Consider the following 27,976-nt stretch of genomic DNA (forward strand, 5'->3'; position numbering starts at 1 on the left):
GAAATTTGTAATAATTAGCAGAGTATAAGTGTCTTTATTTAAAGAGTAAAAAGTATGCAAAACCCCTTCTGTTTTACAAAAATTGGGAATATTCTATGTTTTCCTTCCGGCAGTAACAGAAAATCCTTTGACAATACATTCTACATCTTTTGTTTTACTGAAGACGTCAAGTTAGTCACAGATTTCTCCCTCAACTACAGACAGCGTGATAATAATTTTATACCACTTGAAAGGTTCTTTCTTTACTAATTAGAACATGGTGGAAAAGCAGATGGAGCCACAACAAAGAACCCAAGGACCCTTACTCCTACTGAAAGACTGCAAAGCAACAAGAGGATGTAACCGCAAACAAAGGATGGGAGCAGAAGTTTCCCCCATTGGACTTAACCATGTAACAGGAAGAGGCAGGGGAATGAAGTATTGATACTGCTTTTCAATTTTGCTGTGTGCTTACCCACAGTCCAGTTTGATATAGAAAGCTGGTATTTTAAGCTTCTTTTCTTTTTATCCTGTATTTTAACTAAAAATGCCTCTCTAAAACTCTGCTATCTAGAACCCGTGACTTGTACTGGACTTGTGTTTAGTCACGGAATGTTGTTTCAAGCAGAGCTGCTGCCCTCAAACATCCACTTCACATAATTCTTGGTTAAGCAGACCTGCATCTCCTGCACAAGATGCATCCAACACTTGCCAATCAGTGACACCAACTCTAACAGCAAGAAAAGGGGTGATGTTGACCTTTCATGACAGATACATTTATATTTTTTGCTCAGGGCTTACAATGTTTTTTACAAGCAAAATGACATCAGCATGCTCAGCAGGTAGAGTGCTGTAAGAACTCAAGGATGAGAACAACAGTAAGAGTTACCAAAAGAATCCAGCAAAAAACCTTTGATTTTATAATCATGTCGATGAAAAAACACAAATTAGAACTATATGCAAACCTTCTAATCAAGCAAAACCTATTTGCAGATGAGCATCCACCTACAAAAAAACTTGTCCTCAACACATCTTGAGGATACACACAAGTCTTTGTATTCTCTGCCTTCTGCCTGCAAGTGTAACCATTCCTGCTCGGCTCAAGAGCAGCAGCCCAGTGCTCTCACTGCTCAGCACAAACACACTTTGTTCAGAATCTCACTGTTCAAGGACTTCAGATTTAAGGTTTAAGAGCAGCTCGATCCCTAACAGAATTAAAGGTCTTCCCTTGTAATTGTAAAGTGTTACCAGAGGGGGTTTAATTTCTAAAACGTTGGTGAACATCAATGCTGACATAGTAATTATGCTTTTTTTTAGCAGGAAGAGGCAAAAGCAACCCCCAAATCATACCGTTCTCAGACATCAAAAGAAGCAGTCTAACAGACACCAGTATGGAAACTCAAAAGCTGAAGCCTACTTTTCTCTGCATGTGTAAGTTTGCAAGAAGCACTGAGTAGCTCAGAATTCACGATACATCCCAACTATTTCTGACTCATCATCCAGACTTCAAATTGCACCCAGCTCTGGAGCATGCATTTGGCTTAAGAAGCTTCAAAAATATCACTTGGAAGTTCAAAGAGAATTTAATTTTAAATAAAAAGTACCTCTTTGTAGTTAATATACGTTAGACTGTACAATGATTGGGAAATTAAACCACAGTTCTCTGTAAAACTATTTTCAATTTGCTTTCTGTTCCTAACCAGGGACTACTGACTGTGATTAACTTAAGTCTTTGGATACTAAGGTTGACTACCATGCAGGTATAAGCACCTTGCAGAACACAGCATTACTACTCCCCACCAAAACAATCCGCTCTTTGGGTGAGGGCTGTTTTTTCAAGTTTTTGAATTACCTGATGGGGAATGGCATGGGGGGAAGAAGTTCACCTTTGCTTTCTGCCAAATGGCTAACGTCAAGTATGTATTTCAAAACAGGTATTTGCCCTCATATATGTATATTATGTGCATACTACAATGAAATACTCATAATTGGCTTTTCACCTAAGCCATATCTAAACCTGGATCTTCTTCTTCAGCACTGATCTCCAGTTAAGTCTAGTCTTAAGTGTCCTTTGCTTTTAAACACAGAAGCTATTTTAAGAACTTGATGCTTTGTAACATTTAACATGTCTTTCAGCTCCACTTGATTAACAGAATAATGAATATATTGTAAACTTTGAAAGCATCAAATGCCATTTGGTAGTTCAGCAGAGAACAAAAGACTGGAAAAGGCTGCATTCACACAACTGATCAGCCTGGGGACTATAGGGACTTAATTTTTGTTAAAAGTGTTGCAAAAATTACTTTGCACAGCTGTGGTCACAGGCTCCACCTCTCACTAGCTGCAGAAGTTGGGGTGATCCCTTAAATTACATTAAAATATATGCTGTTAAAAGATCCAAATTTATGCACGTCTGAATTCTTTATAGAAATTCATGCTCTATATTGTACAATCAAGAAACAAAAGACGTTTCCAATTCTGATCAAGGTAAGAGCACCAACTGCTCTGGTTATAGAGGAAAGGCCTCAGGTTCCCACTTACAGGTCCCAGTGCTTAATTATCTTTCTCTGCTTGCAGGGATGCTGTAGCCAGAGCCACTGCTGTAACTGGCTGTGCAATGCCATGGAGCTGCATCTTGGCCAGTTTCTTCTGCTCGCACTCCGTGACCAAGCGGTTCAGCTCTGCTGCGCTGTACCCAATCAGAGTCTTCAGGTCGCACACAAATTTGTACACAAACCTCTTGCCCTGCACCTTGCAGATCATGTCTCCATCATAGTAATACCTGCAAAACAGAAATCAGCAACAGAGAATTTTAGCATCTGCAATTTTCATATGCATCCATTACTTACTTAAGGTCACCAGAGGCTAAAATATTATTCTTTTTCTCACTGAGATTCTCATAATTTCATATTCCAAGATATTGCTTAGGCATTTTCTTATATGAGAAAAGAGAAGTGTTGAAAATTGTCTCTGTACCTTGGTATATTAAGGAGAAATAAAGCACAGTAATTATTTTACAGGCTACTGGAAGCATCAGTTCAGGAGAAAGTCCTAGACCAGTTAAAAAACAGCTTGTCAGGGAAGATGTCTTATAGGTAGTGCTTTGCCTTAATAAGAAAATACTGTCTTTCCCCATATTATGGTCCTTTGCTTTGCTTTTCTGAAGAAAAAAATTAATGCTGGAAACGGGTTGAAAATTGCCAAGCAGTTTCCATGCTATGAAAGCAGCTATTCTCTCCATACTGTCTTCAAAAATGGAAATAAAACTATAAAGGCATGGGTTGGATTTGTGGGGTTTTGCTGGTTTAGTTTTTTTGTTTGGTTTGGTTTTTGTTGGGTTGGGGTTATTTTGTTATAATTCATATGCTGTTAAAACTACATCTTTGCCTTTATTTACAACTAAAAAGGGAAGTCTCTAACTATAAGTATCTTTTATATTATGTGACACAAGAATTATCAGTCTGGGCAGAAATATAGTGAGATAACAAGGTCTACATGACCCCCCCCAATAAAACACAAAATAAAACACAAGTTAGAATTTTGCAGTTTTCTTGCTGTTCTACTCTCACCACAAGCTTTAATAGAATGTTTATACCATTCCTCATTAAGGAAACTTAAGTGACTGGGATGTAACTTGGATTTGATGAGCTTGAAAGCTTATGATAAATTGCAAAATAATAAAAACTCAACCAACACAACTCAAACAATGTAATTTCCTCAAAACCATCACCCAAATATAGAACAAATGAACCCAGATTTCTTAACTGTCTAAAACTCAATCCTGTGACATGTTCATAAAGCAAAGATGATTCCTGTTCAGTAGCAAAATTAAGTCAATTAAAACACAAACTTCTGACTCCTAGCTCTGGTGGAAAAGAGGTGACTAAGAATCCCAGCAAATTCTTCACACATCTCAAGTTCTGGAAAAAAAAAAGCCTTTTAATTTCTTACTTTTGAGGGTCAGGACCTAAGCAGCAGGACCAAAGACAGATGAGAGGCTGTGTAGAAAACAATGTTGGTAAATCAGTTGGTTACTGAGATCATACAAGAAACCACAGAGGTCTGTCATGGAGTACAGGAAGAGTCAGAGTAGCTTATTATTGCTCTGTGGGTAAAGGCAGTGTGGTTTGTTTACTAAAGCTCTCCTTCAGCTTTTTCCTGAATGGCATAAAATTATAAAAAAGCTTCCTTTCCAGTCCTTCTCCTCACTCTACCCCTCAAACCACCACCTGCCTCCCTCAACTCCTCCATTTCCTTCTCTGTATCTCTATGCTTACTCTTGGCTGCCACTACAGCTTCCACCCAGCAATTCTCCCATGCCAGCCCTGTTCTCCAAAACATCTCTGCATCAGCTGAAGGAACTGCTGTAATGCTGTCCAGGACTTTCAGCCTCTTCCTGAGGTTTAGTTGCAGTGGGTTGAATGAACTCTGTAAACACGAGGGTGGGATCATAATTTGTGTTCAGCTTTGAAGCAGAGTCTTGTAGTACTGGGCAGAATTGGAGAAGGATGAGCAATACCCTGGTGAGTCCCTTGTGTGTGAAAGGGAACACTGGGCTCAGTGTGGGAACACTGGGCAGACTCTCCTGTTGAATATGACAGGGTAGAGGACATAGAGAAACTGAGCTCTGCTCACTTGGGCACTATGAAGCAGAAAAACAAAGTTTGCAATATGCAGCCATGGCATATGTCAAATGGCAGTGGTGATCATTTTTTAAAGTTTGTTAACTCAGTACAAGCCTTTCCATTTATTGTACAATCCCATATAATCATCCCTATATCAAAAAATGCTGTAGAAAAATGTTTTATAAAACTGAATATACTTTGAATTACTTAGTCCACATTACTGATAGGATCAGAAAGGAAAAGAATCACAGGATATTAGATCATGTTTATATGAAGGCCCAAAACATGCAAGATTCCCACATCTCATGCTCTAAACACTCAAGTTTAAATCAGTTAATGTAGCACGAGGATATTTTCAATACCATGTTCAATGTATTTCTGATTACAGCATTTGTCTACTCAAAAATATAGAAAGCTAAAAAATACATAACATTAAATATCCATGCAAGTTCACAAAGCTACTGGAACATTCCAAGACACATGGAAACTTTGTTTCAGAATAATACAGAAGATGAAATTTTTTTCTTCAAGTCTCACCTCCCTACTGATAACTAAACAGACTTAAACAGGATTTTTAGAACATTTACCAAGATATGTATAACAAATAAAAGCTGCTCTTCCCTTTCTGCCCCTCAGCCCTAGTTTCTATATGCCTGCTTTTCCTGCAGCTGGGCAGAAGAGCCAGCATATTTCTCAATAATACCAACATTATTTCCTGTATTAATCAATGATTGACACAGTGATTTCAATACATTAGTAAACAAAACATATAATCATTTATTAAACTTCAGCTTGGCACCAGTGTTTATCACAGGAGCAGCAAGAGTCATTAAATATCCCTTCAGACAATCAACTGTTAGAAGACATGTCAATATTGATGCAGCTGCCAAAATGACACCACTTTGAGAATTGTGATTTCTGTAATTCTGTGACTAAAATATAAATGCAAAATTTTTCTAATAGTGATTTATGCAAACTGGTGTTTAATATCCCACTGATAAGAGCATTATTCCAAAGTTCTTCAGCTGCCTTTGGCATCTTCTGTGGAGCTTGTTGATGAAACCCAAAAACATCAGCATGGTTTACATAATTTTTATGTATCAGAAGGTTTTCACATATGCCTTTAGTACACAGACTCACAGATACACGGGTTGGAAACATGGGAATGGTATTGGAACAATACAGGCTGGGGAAGAGCTGCACTGGAAAGGTCCAGAAACCTCCTCCAGCCCTCCAACCCAAGAGTCTGTGATTCTAAGAAAAAATTAACATTCTCATTAATATATAAATAATGCAAGACTAGCCATACAAGACCAGACTAAAGATCCATCTAGAACAGGAACAGACTCCAAGAGACTGAAACAAGACTCCCAAGAGACCTAAGGAAAAGCATGAGAGTAAGCATCTACCAATGCTCCTCCTTGCTTTTAGTGACCTGAGGCTCAGGAACTCTCATAAGTTGCATCTTTCAATACCTAATACAGTTCAAAATATTTGCTTTTCATTAATTTTTCCACTTGTCTGTCAAACATAAAATAATTCTGGCATCCTCAGTGCTGTGCCTGAAGAAGTTCTAAGACAAACAAAAGGGTATAGTTTAGCTGTGTATCTCATGCCTGTCAAATGCTAATTAAACACTCCCTAAAAGGGTAAAGAAAGCCAGAATATGATACTTTACCATAATTTCTTACAGAGGGATTTTCAAATAGAAGTTGATATTTTTATATAATGCTAGAGGACTTTACTTCAAAAAACACCAATCAAGCAATGGCACGTATCCAGAAGTGACAATGCTAGTAAGTAAAACATAGACCCTCAATCAAAATGGAACTTCACTCATACAAAAAGAATTTCTAAACCTGCTTGAATAATTTGCAGGATTAGGCAAAAAACATCTTTCTCGAAAACAAATCAAGATAAATATATTTAACAATATCAGAATAAGAAATCAGAAGTTCACTCTCAATGATTTCAAAGAACGTGGATGAATTTTCAAATGATTCCAGAGACTAAAATAATCAGGGAAAAGCAGTTTAAAATTCAGGTACATGCACTCTTCCCCCTCCTCAAGTACCTCACCCACAGTGAATCAATAATACAAGTCCCTTTTATCAATGTCAAACTAAAAAGTCCCAATGAAATGAAGATACTGAAACTCTTCCATTTCTTCAGATCATAGTGATGTTGGAATTGCAACTGTTGGAACATAGCTGTCAACCGTATTTTGCAATTTAAGATCCACACAATAAGAACAATGACATGAAACAATGAATATTTGAAGTCAGAAAAGGTTCTTACATACAGAAAATCACTAACAATTATAGAGAAGTATCTGCTTTATTCCATAACAAGAGCTAGAAGAACACGGACAGTAGAACATAAAAATAAGTTGATAATTCACATTTCTGTATCTTTCATCAATAATCAATATTGTTTGGCATGCTACTAAAAGCATAAATATTGAAGATAAATAAAAACCAGGTATATTTCTGGAAGTGAGCAACCCAAATTAATGATCTTGAAAAAAGGAAATCTATTTTCAAAAGGTTATTCTACTAGCTTCTTTAAAAATGAAAAAAAAAAAAAAAACCAAAATCCCAAAACAAAGGCAAAAAGCCCAGCAAATACCTCTGCCCTAAGATCAGCAGGATCTCATTGCAAGGACCAGCTTCAGAAGATCTGCCTTACTAAAAACACTGCAAGTTCTGCATTATGCTAATTGAAGAGGTAGCCAAATGAAAGCAAATCATACCCCACGAGTTCCTTAAGTTTCTTACCTCAAAGCCCGACTAAGCTTCTCATAGTTCATGGTGGGCTTGTTCTTGCGCTGTCCCCATTTCTGTGCAACCAGTTCAGGCTGGTTCAATTTAAACTCTCCTTCATCACCAACCCAAGAAATACAGTCCCGAGCATCTTTGTCTGTGAGAAGTTCTAACAAAAACTGCCACAGCTGGATCTGGCCGTTGTTCCCTGTTAAAACAGGAATAACAAGTTTCACTTCAAATTGTCCTTTTCATGTTCCATTCATGGCTAAAAACTTGCAACCAACATATTAAAGCAGACCAGCATAGACTATATGATGGAAGGAAAACTTTCACTTAATGAATCCCTCCTAATGATTCTTTTGCAAACGTTTTCTTGTCATCAGTACCCATTTTTTAAAATAAAAATTAAGAATACAGGAAAAAAATAATCAAAATTAATCACATGAATCTTCCCCTAGAACTTAAAAAAACCACAACTCCCCCAACATAACCATTTAGAAGCATATCTGTCTTTAAAATAGAACAGATTTATCAAGAGCTGCTAATTCCTCTTCACATACACACATATGTATGTAATAGCTGTTTTTAAAAAAAAACATTTGGTCTCAAAGTTTCAACATGAAATATGAGAAACATAAAAGAAACCCCCAAATTTCAGTTTACACCAATGTTGCATCTTTCACATCCAATAGTTAAGATTTTTTTCTAACTCAAGAAGCCACAGTAAAATTCCTAAATTCTCAGTGAGATAAAGAGAGTAGACCTGATGGCTGAAGAGAGAAACACACAGTATTCTTCACTAATGTCAGCCAATAAAACCTTGGCCTTAAAATTCTGAATAACATCCTTAGAGGCCTTTATGGAGTCTAAAACAAATAAAAACTCAAGGATGAAGAGAAGGAAGGATTTAACAGAAAAATTCACAACATAAAGGGAAGCAAAACAAAAATGACAGTAAGAAAAAATAAAGAAATTAATAATCAAAGAGTATGTATAAATAACAGTAATTCCAGTATTAAACTGCAAATTTAGTGTGCAGTTTTCCAGACATACATTCATTTAACTAAAAAAGAAATATGAAATTTTATAAATTTTGAAGTCACCAGACTGGGGAAGAATGGAGGAGGAGCACAACAGACAGTGCAAGTAGCAGCTAGGCTACATTTTACAACATAGAGTTTATTTTCTTTCCTTTCTACAAATAGAAGGAGGTTCAAAGCTTGAATAAATGCTATGCAGTGGTTTGAGAGGACAGATTGTTAAGTGATAGGGAAATATATACATTTTATTTGCTGCAGAATGGAAAAACAGCAGCATCATGTGTGAGCTGACCAACCTGCCAGGGCTGCCTGTGCTTACCACAGATTTTTGTACCCATGGCTCCCTTCACAGAGACCCTACAAACCTCTCATCTGGAGCTACCAAGTCGTGTCTCACCAAACTGTAATTCAAACGAATGGGTCAGTGTTCAGTGCATTAGCATGTAAAATAATGGAGGCCATACCTGTTCTGTTCCCAGGGGAACTCCTATCTTCCCCGGAGATCCTTGGAGCTCTCTGTACTTTGGCTGCTTTTGCACTGCTGTTTATCACTTTGATGGTGGTGGGGGTAGCAGGCTGTACGGATGCTGGTATAATCTGCACAGCTGTAGAGCAGAGAGTGTTGCAGAACATCAACTATAAGTTGTTTGAAACAGGCATATTTTATTTATTACCTGTATTAGCATAACATCTAGAAGCTATTTTTTTCCTTTGCTAAAAAGACACACTGCATTAAGTCACAATGCTAAGTATAATTTTTACCTCTTATTTGAAAATTGCAGTTTTAGACTCATTGCAGAAGTGTCACATTAGAGATAAAACACCAGTTTTAATTTATTATGTGTTTACATGCTTCCACAAAAGGAATACAAACTCTCTCAAGCCCTTGTTTTGTCTTCATGCTGTTCCCACATGATCTGCCCTAATGCCCTTTTCTCTACAGTCCCTGCACAAGCTCCATACCTGATATTCAAACAGCAAACACCTTCTATTGCAATGGTGTAGGAGGATACAGATGCCCCACTCAAGATGGCTTTAACTAGACACAACCACAGGATGTAATAAACAGTATGTCTATTTAACATATAAGATGCTTATAAATCATCTGAAAATTGATTCATTTCAAAAATTGATGACACTGCTTAGCTGAAAGAATGAGTTTCAAATAACTGGAAAGTTACTTTAATGTATTATTTCTAATATTGGTTTCTAAGCAAGTCACCTCTTCCACAGAACCCTTCAGTTTTTGGAAACACTTTTTTATTTGAAAGTAATATTTAAATAGATCCATTCATTAATGCAATATATAACCTAAAGCCCCGAAACAACTAAAAACCTCAAATATGTATCCTAGACAGCTTATTTCAAGAAAGTGAAAAATCTACCATCCAAAATGAAAGTTATAAACTTCCATAGTTCAGGTCAAATACTACCTTTCAGCCAGTAACAAAATATAGAGAAACTCAATGTTATCTTTTGAAGTTTAAAATATGTCCTCCTCCCTTTCCCAAGGAAAATCTCTCTTGAGTGATTTTCTAAATGTTGCACTATCATACTTCTGAACCACAGTACAGTGCTAAACCTGCACACAGTGAATTGTGTGAATTAATGCTGACACAAGTACTTACGCTGATCAATTGTAACAGTTGCTATTTCTCCAGAGTGTTCTTGGCTAGCCAACACATCTACAGATTGGAGAAAAAAACAATAGGCTTATATTTAACCTGCAAATAGTAAGTCACCTGAAGATCAAAAACCTTCTTATTTCATAGAGGAAAGAAATAAAAATTTGGTATCAGTTTGCAAGAGATGTCATGGTCTTACAAGTGGAGACATTTAACATCTGTCACTCATTTTTAGAAGGGTGTACATGGCAAATTTCCACTAGCTCCATCCCCAAAAACCTTCTGCTATATTATGTAAATGAAGACAGAATTAGTTATTAGTCTGGCAAGTCACCTCCAAGCATGGTACATCTGAAATGCACATATATTTATTATGTTAGTGTATTATGCACATACAATGCATCACTTAGCAGCTGTGTTGTGTACCATCTAAGGATTTCACTTCCTGTGCTTAAAAATCTCCACTTCAATATGCCACAGAAATGTACATTGAATAACTCAAAATCGATATTTAATTATAGAACTAACAAATTCAGTGGATGCACAAACTATGAAGCTTTATAAAAAACAAAGGTGGAATAATCATTCACTACCTTCCACCAGTTATGAGGTTTGATAAAAGACAGGCAGTGTTTAGTATGCAGACAATGTTTCATGGCAGCAGACATTCTAATACCTTCTCTTATCTTGTACTGACACCCTCGTTTTTACCATCAACATCAAGTAAAGGAAAAATGACCGCTCGTAATTGGTTTCATAGTTCAAGAAAAAAAACTGGGAAAAAAAGCCCCATACACTTTCGAAGAAGTTCCAGGTGGCTCCAGAGGATTTCTCCCCGTGGGACACGCTGGAAGAAATCTTCTTGGCTGAGGTTGCAGAGGTCCCGCCCAGGAATGCTGAGTGCGTTGAGGTCGATGTCAGTCATGCTGAACTCCTTCATCACCCACACCACCCAGTGGAGCACCTGGTCTGTCGACCACTGAACTGGGTCTGGAAAAGACAGATGAAACTGCAAGTCACCTCATCATACACTGCAAGGTTATTATGTAATAACTTCCATAAGAGTAAAGGCACAACATCAAGAAGCAGAGTTACTGAGACCAAATCTACCTGGAAAGTTGGTGACTGCACTTAAAATGGTGATGGGATGGTGTGGGTTGGTGGGGTGACGGAAAGGGTGAAAGAACGATTTTCTTTAGAGAAAGATTTTACATCAGATCTATGCCTGACATATCTCAAACATAAAAAAAGAATTTTCTTCTTCCACAGGTCTTTAGCTTCAAGAGAACAGTACCCTCTCTCACAGAAGGATACTCTCCTTCAAAAATATTGATCAGTTTGTGATTATGGCAAAATACTGCATTCTAAACTCATTCACATCATCTCAGTTTCTGCTGACAAAAACCACCACTGGCTATGTCTGGGATGGATTCATTTTTTTCCCCAGAAGTCCCTATTGTGATGTACTTTAGGCTGGTGACCAAATGGGCTTGAGTTGGCTGCAACCCATGTTCTCCTTCCTGGCCATTAGGAACACCTAACTTTGTGATGGTGACTGTATTATAGACACCTGTACCAGGAATCCTGTTGGGATAGGGATTGGGATTGTGCAATGTTCTGAAACTGCTGTATTCTTTCAAGAATATCTTACCTCTGTGCTGGGTTTCAATGTACCTTGTATCACTCTACGAAACCAGAAATCCCATAATATCAATGTAATGATATCAATGGTAATCAATGTAATACATGATTACATGGTATCAATGTAATATCAATGACTTTTAAGTAAATCTGATATTCAGTATTACACCCTGCACACATGGAATATCTAGAAGAACGGACTGTCTTGTCAGACTATTGGACTCCAATGCAAGGCCTTCTCTGTTTCTCATTCAGACACCCCAGGGAGTAGACAGGGGGTGCACACAAAACTGAGGAGGGACAGCTGACCTCAATTGACCAAAGGCATATTCCACACTACAGGGAATAGTGAGCAATAAAACTGAGGACCAGGCTTTTTTCAAGTATCCCTTGCAGAGAGCCTGTCTGAGCATTGGCCTATTGGAGGTGAGTGATTGCTTCTGCAGGACCTTTTCAGCCAGACCATCAAGTTTTGGGATGTTAACATTGGATACAACATATCAAAATATGTCAACAGGTAAGGACAAGAAACTAAAGTAGGGACATCTACTTTTCACTGGAGCAGAGTGATTATTGCTGCGGAGATATTTTTAAATTCTGATATCCCAAGCAGATGTCACCTTGACATTTTTTTAAGATTTAAAACAAATAAAATTAAGCATTAAGAAAAATTAAGCAAATTAAGATTTAGAGAAGGGAAAGTACCCTAAGTCTATAAACATTTATCTAGGAGCTACAAATTTAATTTTGGTTAACAAAGAACAGCTACATGGTATCATTTTTCACTAATGCTACCTAAAACAATGCAATGTAATCCTGTGGCAAAAGACACACCACAAGAGGGTTGATCTACCAAACATCAGTAGCAGTGAGCTTCCATCAAAAAGCTGCTAATTTGTTCTCATTGAGAGAACACAATCTGCAAAGAAACAAAAATCATTACTTTCTCTAACCACTTCTGTGGTTTCCAAGCTTTCTGCTGCTCCATTTTCTGCATTTATTTCTCATAACAATTAATATTTTCCTTCCTTCTAGGTACCAAATATTTGAATTCCAATAGCAGAAATACTTGTAACAGAAAAATATTTATAATCTCTATAAAATCCACCCAAAACATAACATAAATATAAAACAACATTTTAAAGACCTGCTAAATGCTAGTTTTCAATTTGCAGCAAACCAGAGAAGCCTGTAAGGACGAAGACATTGAACTACTACTTTTCTGGATGATTATTTATTGACTAGTCTTGACTCTTAACATCAACACATTCTGTCTTCTGAAGATTCAATAAATAATTTTGGATTTTAATGTTGAACCTAGGAGCACCTTATTTCAACCCAGGTCCCTGTAATGTCTACTCAGAAAACATTTAAAATGTTATTCTTTTTAGAAGTTTAATTTAGCACATTTTTTTGATATCAAGAGAACACTATTCTTCACAATCTACAGATCTCTGTCATAATGAACTAATATGATTTTCCTAAAAAATCTGCACTACTATGGCCCAAAAATCATTGACCTTTTGAAGCCACAGTTGTGGGTTATAGTGTTTTCTCAAAGCATCAGCATTATTAAAGTTTATTAAAAATATTATTCAACATAACAACATTGGTTTAAGTAATTTTATTCTAATATTAATGTGATAGCATGATGAAAAGTATTAGTCTGCTTCTGATAACGCCTCACATTTTTTTTGTTCAAACTTAGACATCAAATCCCTGATTATCAACAGACATAACATGAGAAAAATTGTTTCTGAAGTGCTTACCATTGAGAAAGCTAAAAACTCATGAAAAAGCGTTTGCTTTAGTTATCAAAAATATGCTCAAAATATTGGCAAGCTGCATGTCTGCAAAGACCAGTGACTTGACTGGAATTCTTAAATCCTTCCAAACTTCCCTCTAGCCAAATATATTCCAGTTTTACAGGTCTGCTCATATGGAACAGCTTCCTGAATATGTCTTGACAGTACATTTCTGCCAGTCATAAGAAGCAATTCAGCTGGATAATCTCCCAAACATGATATAGGTCAACATCCCACAGTTCCAGTTCAATCTTAAACAGACATGCAGAGATGTTTTTAAAGCTAACATTAAAAGAGCAACCTGCTAAGTAACAACATTAACTCAAAAAAAGATGATCATCCAGAAAAATATTTCTTTTCAGTTCTGAATCCTCTTCCTCCAGTATGATGAAGTCCAGCACAGATTCTCATACAAAATCTAATTTAACAGAATATTCAGCATCCTCCAGTCCATGAACAATTTGTTTCAGCAACTTTACAGGCAATGCCCCAATACCAAGTCTGCTCAATTCCACACACACCTGAAGTGCTTTATCAGTACCACACACATTTTAAGGAGGGCAGGAGAAAAGTACTTTCTAAAAACTACATTGACAAGGTAGTTATGGCACAAAAGCACTCATTTAATGAAACTATTATGAGCATTCATTTTACTTCTCCTTGGTTTTTAGAGTAGGAAAAAATTCTTCCCTGTGAGAGGGGTGAGGCCCTGGCACAGTGCCCAGAGAAGCTGTGGCTGCTCCATTCCTGAATGTGTTTGAGGCTGAGCTAGACAGCGCTTGGAGCAACCTCACCTAGTGGAAGTTGTCCCTGTCAATGGCAGGGGATTGGAACCAGATGACTTTAAGGTCCCTTCCAAGCCAAACCACTCCATGATTCTACAATTCCCTTATGCAGATTATTTGCATTGAACTAACCCATACCACAGGTTTCCTCCTCTGAGGTCCTTGAGCACCAACCCTGCACAGCACAGAAGGGACCAGCCCCCAGCTGAATGCACCCACAGCTGTGCACTGTTACCATAAGGAATTCCAAGGCGCTCCTGCTCCTTCCGGTAGCCTTCCAGCGCTGCCGCCCACCGCGTCACCTGCTCGGACGTTTCATCGGAAATTGTTGCAATGTGTTTTGTTCCATCCAAGGTTATCACTTGAGCTTCCTCAACAAGGTGAGCTTCAGCCTCTGCATGATGAGCATCTGGATCAATCACAACCTCCACGGTCTCCACAGGCTTCACGATTTCCAGGATGTTCAGCTTGGGCTCTATCCCTAAGCATGGAAACATCACAAAACTTAAAGACAGTAATGCAAATATGACAAAAATGTTGTTTTAAAGCTTTCTGATTAGTAGGGCTAGCAAACTCAGGAAAGAAGCAGGACACAGGAGTGTAATCAAATATCTCTGAGTGTCCTAAATTAAAATGACGTACTCTATTACAGCTTCTTGTTCTATTTAAGTGATGTATTTCACAGATCTTGAACAGAATGGTCAGCATGTGAGCATAAAGTACAGTATTTTGGTCTGTAAGAAATATACAATATAAAAAACCCCAAAACAGATAGAAAAAGCAACCTCCAAAAGGACCCAGAACAAGTATCCAGCTATACTCCAACCATAAGGCATTTCTTTCAGCATTTACAATATTTCCCTGATATCTCTGTAGTCTACACAAAGCAGTTAACACTTTCTTTCAGTACTCTGAAGCAGGCAGTATGTTAAACAGCAAATTAAAAGAAACCTAGAAAATTCTTCTCATCTTAGACTTCATCAGGTATTAATGTTTTGGCTTTTTGTCTGTCATCTCAGGTATTAGATCACAGAGCTAACAAGATATGTCTGTATCTATTCTGCAGCAAGAAAGAAGACATTCACTAATGCTTTGTATCACCACCTTCTCTGTTATCTTCCGAGGTGTTTTGTCCAGCTGGTGCCTCATTAATTTTCATACATTGTACAGAAGATTTTTCAAAATTATTTCAATTTTTCATTATAATGCCAACAACCACACTTATTTTAAGAGATTTTTATCAAACCTATTTTCACATAAAAAAAGAATCCTTGCAATTCTATTTTATCATGAGTTGGAAAACCTTGACTATGGTTAGGCTGATGAAAGTCAGATTCACAGAACCTCATGTGGCCAGAGTAACTTCAGTATCTTATATTGTACAGATATTACTTTGTGTCCTTCCTGTGTAATCTGTATTAAAGCACAGCATGAGATGGTTCTACAGGTAACAGTCTTAAATGCTAAATCCACAATCCAGTCAGACTTTGTAATGGAAAACAAATGGAGTATGTACCTGTATTACAAGTAAGAAAAAACAAACCTTTTTCAGACAAGTATTCCTCTAGATTTTAATATGCATTCAGCTTGAAAAAATATTAGAAAGGGAACAAGCACTATAAAGACCCTAGAGTACAAAACTCAGCAATGTGAAATCAAGGAGGTGAAAACAGATGTTGACAGCCACTAAGTGGTTGATTAGATGAAGAAGCAAATATGAAGACTAAGGAAGACTAAGGAAACAAACACCTTACTTCGGAGAGTGTTTTATCTAGGCCCTGAAAAATTAATATGCATAATGCAGGCTTCCTTCAAAATCATACAAAAACAGGTAAGGGAAGCTACTAAGGGTTAAGATTCTATTTTTGGTCCTCAAAAAAGAAAGTAAAGAAAAAAGAGATACAGTTCATTATTGCTCAACAAAATAATTCACTGTGTGTCATAAAACTACACGCAATGAATCGCTGTAGAGGAAACATCTTGTAAGTAAAAATGGGAATAACAATCTGCCATCTAACTCACTGCGACACCAGAACAACATTAATCGCCTGGGTTTGCCTGCATCTCTCCTCCCATAAGAGATGACCAGTTCCAGATTCCCATTCCTCCAACCAGAGCAAACGAGTTAGGGCAAGGCAGAGCGCCATAAGAGTCTTACTAGTAAAATGAAAAAATAGGAATGGTATTTCATCTGCTGTAGAATGAAATGCAATAAAATAACTACACTCAAGTTCAACTATAGAAGAAGAAGAAATATGTTTCATCTGTTGTCTTTGAATTTAAAGCCAGCTCATCAAAATTTGCTAGAACATTTGAACTGACATAGCAGCTTTTCTTTCAAGAAATAAGAGAGACCAATCCACCACAAGGATTAGCATCACTGATTACTCTTAGTTGAATTCTATACATTACATAAGTGAGGGGAAAATAAACATAAGTGAACTGAGAATCTCTCAAAACCTCATTCATGCAGGTAAAATATGAGGATGGAGTAAGAAGCTGTTTTTTGCCATCTGGCTCAAAGGGGGACTATGGTCAAGAGTAACAAGTCCATTTTCCTGTTAGTGATCCAAGTATCTTCCTTTTGTTTATATGCATGCTATTTGTTTTCTGATATTCTGCCCTGCCATATTTTACATGCCTTTAACAAACAGGTATCTTATGAGTTATTAAAGTATCAAGGCCTGAAAAACAACACTGAGGAGTGTTCCAAAGTGAAATAGAAGTACTTAATATTCAAGTGTTTCTTTTAAGATGGAAGGCAGGGAGGGGGAGAGAGAGACAAGTTGTGATGGGGACATGGAGCAAGAAGCTCCTTGTGTTATATGATCATGAACCTCAGTTTTACATTAAAGGAAAAAAACAAAACACAGGAAGAACATGGGTGATGGTTTTGAAACTGGGTGGAAACACCAATTTCATGTAGTGGTTTTGGTTCGCCAATTTGAGATTTCGCCAATTTTGACATTTCCCAGGTGGCACATTGAGGAGTGTGATGGGTTCAGCATCAGCCAACCACCAATGCACTCACTTCCTGCTGTGAGATAGGATTAGAAGAAAGGCAAAGCAGGTTCAAAATTTTAAAAGGGTATAAAGAAAAATTTATTAACAATAACTAAAAGAAAGAGCAGCAAGAATCAGAACAAAACCTTCAGAACACTTCTCCTCCCCCAGAACCTTTTCTTTCCCACTGACAATGTAAAGAAACAAAACTTAAAATTTCAGTCAGTTTACCACCTCTAGAATAGTTTTTCTTCAGTTCACTTAGGGAGAGAAGTCCCTCTTATTAATGTTATGGAGACTTCTCCACAAGGGAAAAAAATCCAGTTCTCTCACGGCTCTCAATTTGTCACAAATAGCAGCCACCCAGGGAAATCTGCAATCTTGAAGTCCTCCCACTGCCATAAGCCTTCCCACAGCCATGTTTATGGGCCAAATTATGGGGTATTGTTTTAAAGATGAGCTGTTCAAAGGCAAAAGTTCTCATTATCTATCTCTAAAATCATCTTCATCTGTGGGAACAGAGGTCTTCTCCTGGGGGTACAGGACCACTCTTCTCTCCTTTTCTGTTCAAACATCTCATGGGATCACAGCTACTTTAACATCTGCTTACTTTAGCATGGAAGCCTTTGCTCGATATCAAATTGCACCCTTCATGTCCCCATGGCTTTCATGTGTTACGGGGAAATAGAGTCTTTTCTCCACAGCTTTACATAAGTATTCCAGCTCCAAGATCAAGGCATCTCCTCATCCCTCCCATCTGGGACTTGACTCCTTCACTGACATTGGTGTCTTCATGTTGCTCCTTTACATGCTTTCATCTTGTTCCACTCTCTCAAGGGAGGACTGAAGCACTGAAAGATCTCTCACCCAGGGCCTGCAGATGGTCACTGGGTGCCAGAGGTGGGAACTGTGGCTGGGGCTGTGTCAGGAGCAGCTGCATGGCTGCTCTTTGGTTTCTCTGCATTCAATTCCAGCCGCAGGGCCACTCTGCACAGGCTGCAGGGCTGCCCCTGCTCTCAGCTGCTTGATCTTGTGCAGTGGCCGTGCTGGGGGAAGGGGACCTGGTGGCAAGATCTCCACAGCCATGGCCGGGCCTGCTCCAGCCAGGGCTCCACAGGCTTCTCTGCCTTCCTGCCTGGCAGTGCTGGGGCCTGGCCCGGGCAGGAAGGGGCCTGGTGCCCCCCAGACCCCTGGAGAGGGGCCTGACCCCATGGCAGAGCCTGCCTGGCCCGGCCCATGGCACTCCCTCCCCTGCCTGGCAGCCGATGGTGGGGGGCCCCATGGGGAAGGGGTCCAGCCCTGTGGCCAGGACTGCCCGGCCCCAGCCTGGCTGAGACAGGGTGCCAGGGCACGTTACCCCTTTGCAAACAAGAAGAGAAAGAGGAAGTTCCTGCACTTCTTTCGTCTTTAACATGTGTTTTTCACAGAGGCACATCCAGCTTTCCGGTGGCTGGAAGCTTTGCATCACTTCTCTAAATGTCTCCCATGCAAAACCATGGCAAACCCAAAAGATGATAGTAAAGACATTCATTGCTCACATCCTTTTGAAAAGGGAAGTCTGAGCACTGAATACTAGAAGTTACTGGGCATGAATTAAGAGCAGTTACTCTGGTTCCCTGAAGGATATTTCTATTCTATTTTATAAGTAGAAAGGTAGTACACTTCCCATTACATATGGGAAACTGAGGACTCAACCTAGCACTAGTCACCTGACACTCAGCATTAAATGCAAATTGTCTTACTGAAGACTGTTAATACAAAGCAGAAAAGTTTTCTTCTGTTTAATCTACAATGAAGCCAAAAGGAAACAAAAAGTGCACCTCATATTTTGCTCATTTGCTTTGCTGATATAACTCAAACCAGATAACTAATCTACTCTTGTATGAACTTGTCTCTGTTTAAAAATACAGAAATAAACACCTGTAGCTGTTGCCACAGCCCAATATGTACATTGTCTATAAAGACTGGTGGCTGTTTGGCTGTCCTTCCACTCAAGACATATGGAGGGGGCAAAGAAGAAAACTAGGACAAAAAGTAAAATAATGACAAAAAGTAAAACAATGAAGCTGCTAGTTCCTGAAAATCTGACAAAGAGAAATCCTGTCATACCAGAGAATACAAATAAAAACTGTGCGTTAACAAATCCATATCCAACTGGTTAAGGTTCCTCTTACACAATGGTTGATTCTGACTTCTCATCCAAAGAAAGCAGACAGTAGACAGTGATCATGGACCTTGATAAGGATTTTCAGTTAGCTACATTTACTTTCACAATGTAATTGTTCCTAAAGCACAAAAGCTCACTCATCTCACACGGGTGAAACTGCCACCTACCTACACAAAAATCTTTTGCCTGCATTGATATTTGGTCTGATATGAGTAACTACTCAACCCTGAGGAAAACCTCATACTGTAACTGATACTACTTGACTAAGAGTTGTTTGGGTTCTGGATTTGGTTTAATTTTGGTAGTTATGAAAACAATACAAAATTCCTTTAAAAAACCTTTCAAATAGCATCAGTGCATGACATTTACTTCAATTTTACTACTTAGAACTACCGTACACAATGAAAAAGACATTCTGAAGCTCTGTGACCATTCATTTATTTTCTCAATTTTACAGCTAGGAATAGGAGATTAGGTTTGCTCACAAGTATTTGTGCAATATTAGTTTGTCTGCACAACAGACAAATGTAACTGCTTACCTTGCCTAGATATTACTTGTACACTGAGTTGCACTGTTCCATCTGTTTTCACTCCTTGATCAAAAAGGCTTCGATCTGGGTCCAGCTTGAGATAAAAGCATTACAAATTAAAAAATTAAAAATATGTATTAGTCTCATAGATAGAATAAACCTGCTCTCCTTTAAATTTTAGAAACACTGGGTGCCTGCAGCAAATTTTCTGAAGAAGCATGCAAATATTTTTAGTACTGTCTTAGACATAGTACAGAACAGAAAAAATTTTACCATATTTGAAACTTGCCACTCTGTTCTGTTTAAGATATTTTTGCCTACAGGAACATTTTTTGACCTAAAAGAAGTAATGCAATAGGAGGAGGTACCTCCACTACCTGAAAACTATCTACAGTTCCTTCTCTGAGTTTTTAACACCTTCATAAAAATTCTTATCTTTATAACAATATTCTCCTGCTGTTTCTGGAAAAGCCACAGATGTTTGATTGTAACTTCAAATAAAACACAAAACAGTTACACTGTCTAACATGTGCCAATGCCTGCAAAAAGGCGGGGGGGAGATTTCTTGAGTAATGCTTTGCTACCTCTATACCTCAATAATACAGAAAACTTCTCATTTAGATTAAAAACAAGATTAGAATTATGGAAGTTCTGGCAGCAACAAATGATGTGGGCTACCTCAAGAGAAAGTAGTATGGTCATTGCCCTCATTCTTTCACTAGCAAGGTGCTTTCTTAACCTCACACCAGGAACTCCAAGAATATTTTGATTGTATTCACACTGAATTAGTGTGCATATATTAAATGGTCTGATGATAATGAACCTGACATGAAATTAAACTCTTAACTGCAGTAAATACTCCACATGAAGCATGAATTCTACAGACAATGGAAAAAAGAGAAAAAGTAAGTAAAACTTTTTCCATTACAAAGTTAAATCTTTCATAACCTTTCAATTTACCTGGATATCTTGCAGACAAATCTCATGTGCATCCAAGGAACACTGCAGTCTGGGTTCCAGCAACTTCTTAAGATTTCCAATGGGTTCACTGATGTCAATAGCCTGACTCACAAACTCTGCGGTGGTGTAGCTTTGCTCGACAATGCTTAAATAGCAAATTGATATAATAAATCATTACTTACATGTTAATAGAGCAGGTATAGGACAGCTTAATAAAAGTTGGAAGTGAACTAGATAAAAAGTAATACTGACTCTGAAATCTTAATAGCATGCAGTGTTGCATTGCACTGAGTAGTTTATTCAGTTATTATTTTGCACTGAGTGGTTTGTTGTGTATCACATGGTTTGCTCTGTACACCCTCCCAAGTCCTGTGGTGTTGTTTCCCCCCAGGTTGGTTCCTCCCTTCTCCCCCTCTCATCACTGTATCCCATTGGCTGTAGTTCCTTTTCTCCCCCGGGTTTAAAATCTCCCACCACGAGGTACCCGGTCTCTTTCCTCTCCTGGGCTCCCTGTTTTCTCTCCCAGAGTTGTTCTACATTAAAGCTGTGGGACTTTGGTCCCAAGCAGAAAGACCGCCTCTCATCTTTTGCTTTTGTCCTTGTTGGCATTGCTGGAGTCCAGAGCTAGCCAAACTGATCCCCCATGAGGTGAAAACTGACAACGTAGTATTAGTTTGAGTACTCCCTGTTTGAGTAGAGTTACCTACTAAATTTTAGTTTACCTACTAAATTTAGTTACCTACTAAATTTTACAGTTGTGTAATTCCTCTTTTACCCTGTCACCACTAAAAGGCTCAGGTAAATACCAAGATTCAGATCACATTTTTCAAGACAGTAAGGCATGGTTAGCATACCACATGTTGTTAACTTCCATGTAGAGTAAACTAATTTCATTTGCTTTGCCTGGACTGTATTTAAAAGATATTCAAGTTAAAAGCAAACACAGAAACACAGACAGGGAAAATAGAAGGAAAAAAATGCTCACACCCATACAGAGCAACTTTCCATGTCTTTTCACTGGTCAGTACAAGAATAATAAGCTTAACACATAAAAGGAGCAACCAGAAGGAACTACAGCAACATGGAGCCTTGAAGGAACTATTGGTCACATGACATGGTTGTCCCACACTACAACAATGACAGTATTGGCACATGCATTCAGAAATGTCATTGTTATGGGACACATTTATAACAATGACCTTACACAGGCTCTTCATTTACACAGAAAGAAACCAGAATGTACACAGACACAGTCTGTAAGTGGCAAAAATACACAAGGAACTTAGAACAGTAAGAAACTAGTAAGTAGCTTTGAGTCAGTTCTCCAGAACAGGTTCTTAGAGAGTAGTTAACCTAACCAGCCTCAGTTCTTTCTACCTGTTGGAGACTGAAATGTTATGGTATATGGCTTAAACATCTTTATGAAGGATTTCTGCCTATTATAGCAAAAGTGGGTAACCAGAACTGCACCAGTGCACCCTGAATGGGCCTCCTGACTTGAGGCCCTCAAGTGCAAATTAATAGAGAGAAGATAAAGTGACCTAAGTCTGGGCTGGGGGAAAAGAATACATTCACAAGAGTGTGATAAATGATACTCACTTCTAAAATTTTAAAAGGTATATTAAAACCTTATCAAAAATACAAGAGAAGACTGAATACAGGAAATATTACAGAACCAGGATTTTTCCTACCATGGCCTGGCTCAGCTACACAATGAATGTTTTGCCTTTTAACCCTTTAGCCCCTCCCAAAGTTCTGTCTCACCACCAAGGAGACCAGACGGAGGGAAGCAACAAGATATCATTGGGACCCTTGGAAGGGTGATATGCTTCCACTTAATATTTGTCACTCTCCCTGACCCCGCCTCCCACCTCTATTGCTTTTTTTCTTTCTCTCTAGTATTAAATAAAATATATCAATTTTTTTGGTATCAACATCTAACCTCATTGGGTTTTAATTATGTTTTGGGTTATATTTCATACCTTCTGTGTTTGATCTGTTTTATTCTGAGAGAATTAGTTTTCTTTGCTCTTCTGTGCTTAGACCGGAATGCAGCACTATCCTACACATTAACTGATGCTCTGAGCTTCCAAACACAGTAGTGAAAATTAGAATGGAAGCATACAAAGCTAAAAATCCAGGTTGAGGTAATTAAATCAGAGGGTATCCTACTTCAGTATGTACGGCTTCCATGGCCCTAACAACAGTATAGTAGATACTGAGCATCATTTCTGCCCTGTTAAAAACAAATCATCCTGCACAAATCCTGTATAACAGTAAAGCAAAGGACTAGAGATATAGAAAGGTCCATCTCAATTACAGAAGGATCCACTGAAGCTGAAAGGTTTGCAGCACACACACAAACATACTACTACAGACATGAAAATAGGAAAAGTAAAGTACTAATAACACAGCAAGAGATAACCAAAACAGTTTGGGATTTAGATAATTAAGTCTGAAGAACATGACAGCACTATACTGATTTCCTATAGTGGCTACATCTCAACTTCTGGAAAACCACTGTTTAATTAGACAAGAAACAGAAAAATAAATTAGTCAATTAATTGCTGCCCAAGGATCCCAAAAAGCAAAGACCGTACATACCTTTCTTCAGTGCATTCCTGTTTCTCAGTTCCATCAATCTCAATTTCTATCAGCTCCTCTGCCTCTCTCTTAGTCATGGCTGCAACGTCTTAAGAACAGAGCTATGAACAGAAAAGATTTTTTTGTGTAAGTCACAGACCAACAAGACTAGACAATATTTTGTGTCCTATCACACATTTTTTGAATCAAATACCAGAATAGCCTTTGAAAGCCAAAAATAAACCCAAAACCTAATTCATATTTCACAAAATATATTACTATGGCTGTTCTCAAATAAATGTTCTAGAAGCAAACATGGGACTATTAAGACATTTACACAGAGCCCAAAGCCTCCATCTCTTGGAGGCACCCAAATTTATGGATTTTTTTTGTTGTTGCTACAGGCCACCTACAGCAAAGCACATCTGAAAATCCAAACTACCTTCCCAGCATGGCTGAAAGATGCTTATAAATTTGAGCAGCATTTTACATGAAATGCTGCAGAAGGCAGTTAGGGAGAAGATGAACGATTTCTTCATAGGCAAATAAAGTCAACAACAAAGTGTTTGTTGAGTATCTCGTCTTTCCACCCATGCCTCCCATAGGTGAACAGCTGGTGACATGAACACAATGAATGTATCCTGTGAAGTCCTAAACTAAAGCAGGATGTTAGTAATGAAATGAAAAGCTATTCTGTGACGACTTTCTCACTAACACTGCAGATTTTCATGCCCTGTAGAACACTGGAACCTCTTGGGAACATAAGTGGGAAACAAAGAATTACAGCACTTGGTCTGTAAGACATAGTTAGTCTGGTATTACTATTTTTCACTAACCATACACCATAACTATGAAATAGATATGATAAAAACCAAGCCAAATTATATTAACAGTTTACAATAAATAACAGCATGAATTCATACAAAAAGAAGTAGGAATTAGAAGTACACTGGAAGGAAAAAAAAACAAAACAATGGAGAAAAAGCAAAACATTACTACTATTTAAATAGCCAAAATAGAAGAGGTCACTAAGATTCCCATCCTGGAATCATCCTTTCCCAGGTACTACTCTATCCCAAACCAACTGTTAGCAAGAGTATCTACTGAAAACAAGACAATAAGGACATGCATTAATCTTTAAAACTTCTCAGAAGCAGTAGCAACCAACTATGTTTTACAGCTGCTATGTAAATTGTCTAAAGAAATTCAAACTACTCATCATCTCCTTCAAAAACTGTTTTGTAAGATTAGCTGTCAAGAAATCAAGTGCTCAATGTGGTTGATTCTGTAAGAAACTACCAAGGTTAGGAAGTAAATAAAACACCTATGAACATCTCACCACAAGAAGCAAACCCAGAACCTGTTTACAGATCTGGCTCTGTGAAAATCTCCAAAGGGCCAGTCCACTGAATAGGGCCCCAGGAATCCAATTCCTGTATCACTTAATCTTGTGTATTATTCTCATGATAAATGGGAAAGACTGAAACACAGCTTCTGAAGAATGCAGACAGGCTTAAATATCTGAATGCAATGACACCCACATAGTTACAGGTGATCTGCCAGACTGTAAAAAAATATTTCAAACCCAAGATTTGAGCAATGTCTCTTGTTGAAAACTCCCAAAGAAGCAAACTGATATGATAAAAAAGGGGAGAATGTCTTTTCTGCATTAGCAATCTGTTGTCTTATCTATTACAACAGTTCTTTTATCATTTTGGTGCAAGGATTCCATAGCCTCAGAGTTTCATACCTTTTCAATGCTTCTCCTAGGCAGCTCCTCTGAGCACTGGCTCTTCTTGGTCCTTGCAGCAGCCAGCTGACTCCTCTAAGTCCTCCTAAAAACCTACTCTTTTATGCCATTTGTTCTTACTGGCTACAGGTGTGGCCTGTTAAGATCAGGCCTGTTCCTAATCATTAGTAAATGGTTCCAGCTGCAACTCGTTGGGGGATAAGATTACATTCTACATTACCTTCATTTATCCATACTGTGTCCCCCTACAGCAATCAGATTAAACACACAAAACAAAGGTAAATTGTCTTTTTTGTGATGAAGGGAGTTTACCAGTAAGGTCACAAAGGGGTTAGGCTGGGATTTCTATTTTTTGACATATTCATACGTTATTTACTGAGAAAACAGTGCAAACTTACAGAAAGAACTCACCACCTTGATAGATTTCTGCCAGAAATTATTCAATACACCTAAATGCAGAGTGATGAGAGTGAGAAAATATTAGTGCCCACAGCAGCAGTACAGACTTAGTTAAGGCATTTAGAAGTCCCTATGGATTGGACTCTAAACTGGCAGCTGGGACTAGTAACTGCTCACTCCCTCTTCAAAGGCAGTTCATGGTTGAATCTCTCAGGCTTTGCTATATTTCCAGATCCCTGGAGGGACAGGAAAGAGGAACCCAGGCACAAAAAGCAGGTGCACAAATAACAGGCACACAAAGAGGAAGAAAGATGGTTCTGCTGAGCACAGACACAAGAAGGGAGATGGGTATAAAGAATAACAACATAATGTAAACACATAAAGTCATTAAAGTTCACAGAAGCCTAAAGGGGAAAATTATTCAGTCTTCCCTATACTAGCATAAAGAGATTTCTTACAATATAAACATTTCACATGAAGTCTAGCAGTTTGCTTCTACAGGATGATGCAGAGTTTTAAAGTGAATATAGGTTCAGATGGGACTGAACTGCCTGCCCCTTCCCTGAAGGCTGCTGAGAGACAAGAAGGCTCAAAGAGCCTGGCTTGCATGGAGGGTTCATGTGGCAGGAACACTTCAACAGCAGTACTTGTTCAAAGGAACATAAAACCTGTGGTTGATTGCTGGAAGGCTCAGCCTACTGATTTCTGCTTGTTTCTACATTTTCTTTCAACCTAACAAGCCCTAAGACTTACCAGTTAGCCAAGGAGAAAGCTGACCTCCCCTAACATACAAGAAGGCATGTGTCAACAGAGCCTTTTTCCCTTGTGACAGCCCAGTGTTACTCCAGTATCTTTTACAGTAAGGAGAGTAGTCCCCCTGTTCTGTTTTAAGATCTATCTTTTTCCTAGAACACGAGGAGTTAAGCAAGGAATGAGCCCACTGTGAAATGGGCACAAACTCTATGAGCAGAATTATTTGCTACCCCAGCAGGTAATTGTGAGATGGGCTCCAGCTCTGGAGCTCATCCACATAATCAGCTGATACTGAAGCCCAGTCACTGGAGTTATCTGTGCCCCAGAGAAGCTCTGGTGTGCGCAGCACATGGTTCCTACCCATCCATATTATCCAAATTATAGACACCAACACAAAGCAGGTAGCAAAGCAGACAGCCTGTCCTTTACAGATCAGCTTTTACAATCATGAGCCAGTTCAGTTTTATGATGGAGATAGTGGAGCACTGAAGAGGGTGGGGGGAAATCACACCAGAATTGATGCGTTTAACTTCCCTACCAACAGCCTGAAATGAGAAAATAAAGCCAAACTGGGAGCTGTGGCTGTGCAGCATGTACCTGGCCAAACACTAGGAAGCAAACTACGCAAGATCATGGGATCAGTTAGGTTGGAAAAGACCTTCAAAATCATCATGCCTGAACGCCATGAACATCAACTGAGCACCATGTCACCTACAGCATGGCACTAAGTGCCACATCCAGTCTTTCCTTTAGCATCTCCAGGGATGGTGGTTCCACCACCTCCCTGGGCTGCCCGTTCCAATGTCTAATCACCCCTTCAGTGAAGAAATTCCTCTTACTGTCCAACCTAAACCTTCCCTGGCACAGCCTAAGGCTCCTTTATTACTGATTTGCGGAGGAGCAGAGCCCACCTGGCTGCAACCTCCTATCTGGGAATTGTAAAGAGATACAGGGTCTTCCCCGGGCCTCCTTTTCCCCGGGGTGAGTCCCTCCAGCTCCTCCTGATCAGACTTGGGCTCCAGACCCTTTCCCAACTCCGCTGCTTTTCTCTCGACTCCCTCCAGCCCCCTTAATGTCTTTCTGGGAAAGACTGGCCCAGAACTGGACACATCACTCGAGGGGCTTCTCACCACTGCAAGGGGAGAGCCACAAGACGCCACACATCCTGTTAAGCTTTCAGCCAAAACAGGGTTTTTACAAGCGGGGATAAGTTTCCAGGCGCCGGGGAGGCCTCGCGATCCCCGCGGCGGGAGCCCTCGATCCCTGATCCCAGGGGCCTTTCCCCGCGGCCGCCAAGGCACCACCTCCCCGTGGGCCCCGCTTCCCGCGGCGCCTCCGCGTCGTTGTTTGAACCCGAAACGGAAATGGGACCGCGGAGCCGCCGGGAGAGAAACGGAAACAAAACACGGGCCGGGCCGCGCTCACCCGCCGCCGCCACCGTCCGTCCGTCCGTCCGTCCGCTCGCCCGTCGCACCGACACGTCCCGCCGTCCGTCCGCGTCCGGGAACTCCCCCAGCTCCGGGTGCAGGACCGGCTCCGGGAGCGGGTCCAGGAGCGGGCTGCGCC

At 39.2% G+C, this 27,976-nt stretch overlaps 1 protein-coding gene across 2 annotated transcripts; it reads right to left on the reverse strand.

Moving 5' to 3' along the window:
• Positions 1 to 4: 4 nt before the first annotated feature.
• GABPA (GA binding protein transcription factor subunit alpha) lies at positions 5 to 27,976 on the reverse strand. 2 transcript variants are annotated; one of them, XM_054652416.2, is made up of 10 exons: positions 27,836 to 27,976; positions 23,530 to 23,630; positions 20,926 to 21,070; positions 19,975 to 20,059; positions 14,501 to 14,746; positions 10,830 to 11,024; positions 10,038 to 10,094; positions 8,874 to 9,014; positions 7,382 to 7,574; positions 5 to 2,761 (listed from the first exon to the last, which is right to left on the reverse strand). In XM_054652416.2, the coding sequence occupies exons 2-10, from the start codon at positions 23,604 to 23,606 to the stop codon at positions 2,533 to 2,535; spliced, it is 1,368 nt and encodes a 455-aa protein (XP_054508391.1). In that variant the 5' UTR covers positions 23,607 to 23,630; positions 27,836 to 27,976; the 3' UTR covers positions 5 to 2,532. The 2 variants fall into 2 exon arrangements, with proteins under 2 accessions (XP_054508391.1, XP_077030608.1); XM_077174493.1 differs by lacking the exon at positions 27,836 to 27,976 and adding an exon at positions 27,541 to 27,733.

The sequence above is a fragment of the Agelaius phoeniceus genome, chromosome 2 (genome assembly GCF_051311805.1).
Source record: "Agelaius phoeniceus isolate bAgePho1 chromosome 2, bAgePho1.hap1, whole genome shotgun sequence".
In the NCBI taxonomy this organism is placed as follows: domain Eukaryota; kingdom Metazoa; phylum Chordata; class Aves; order Passeriformes; family Icteridae; genus Agelaius; species Agelaius phoeniceus.

Bases quoted from the DNA above. Each gene is read 5' to 3' on its own strand.
- GABPA (XM_054652416.2), bottom strand. From the start codon at position 23,606: ATGACTAAGAGAGAGGCAGAGGAGCTGATAGAAATTGAGATTGATGGA. The intron at 14,747-19,974 runs GTAAGCAGTTAC...TTCCATGCTTAG, and splicing joins ACAAGTAATATCTAGGCAAG to GGATAGAGCCCAAGCTGAAC. The intron at 10,095-10,829 runs GTATGGGGCTTT...TCCAATCTGTAG, and splicing joins CCTGGAACTTCTTCGAAAGT to ATGTGTTGGCTAGCCAAGAA.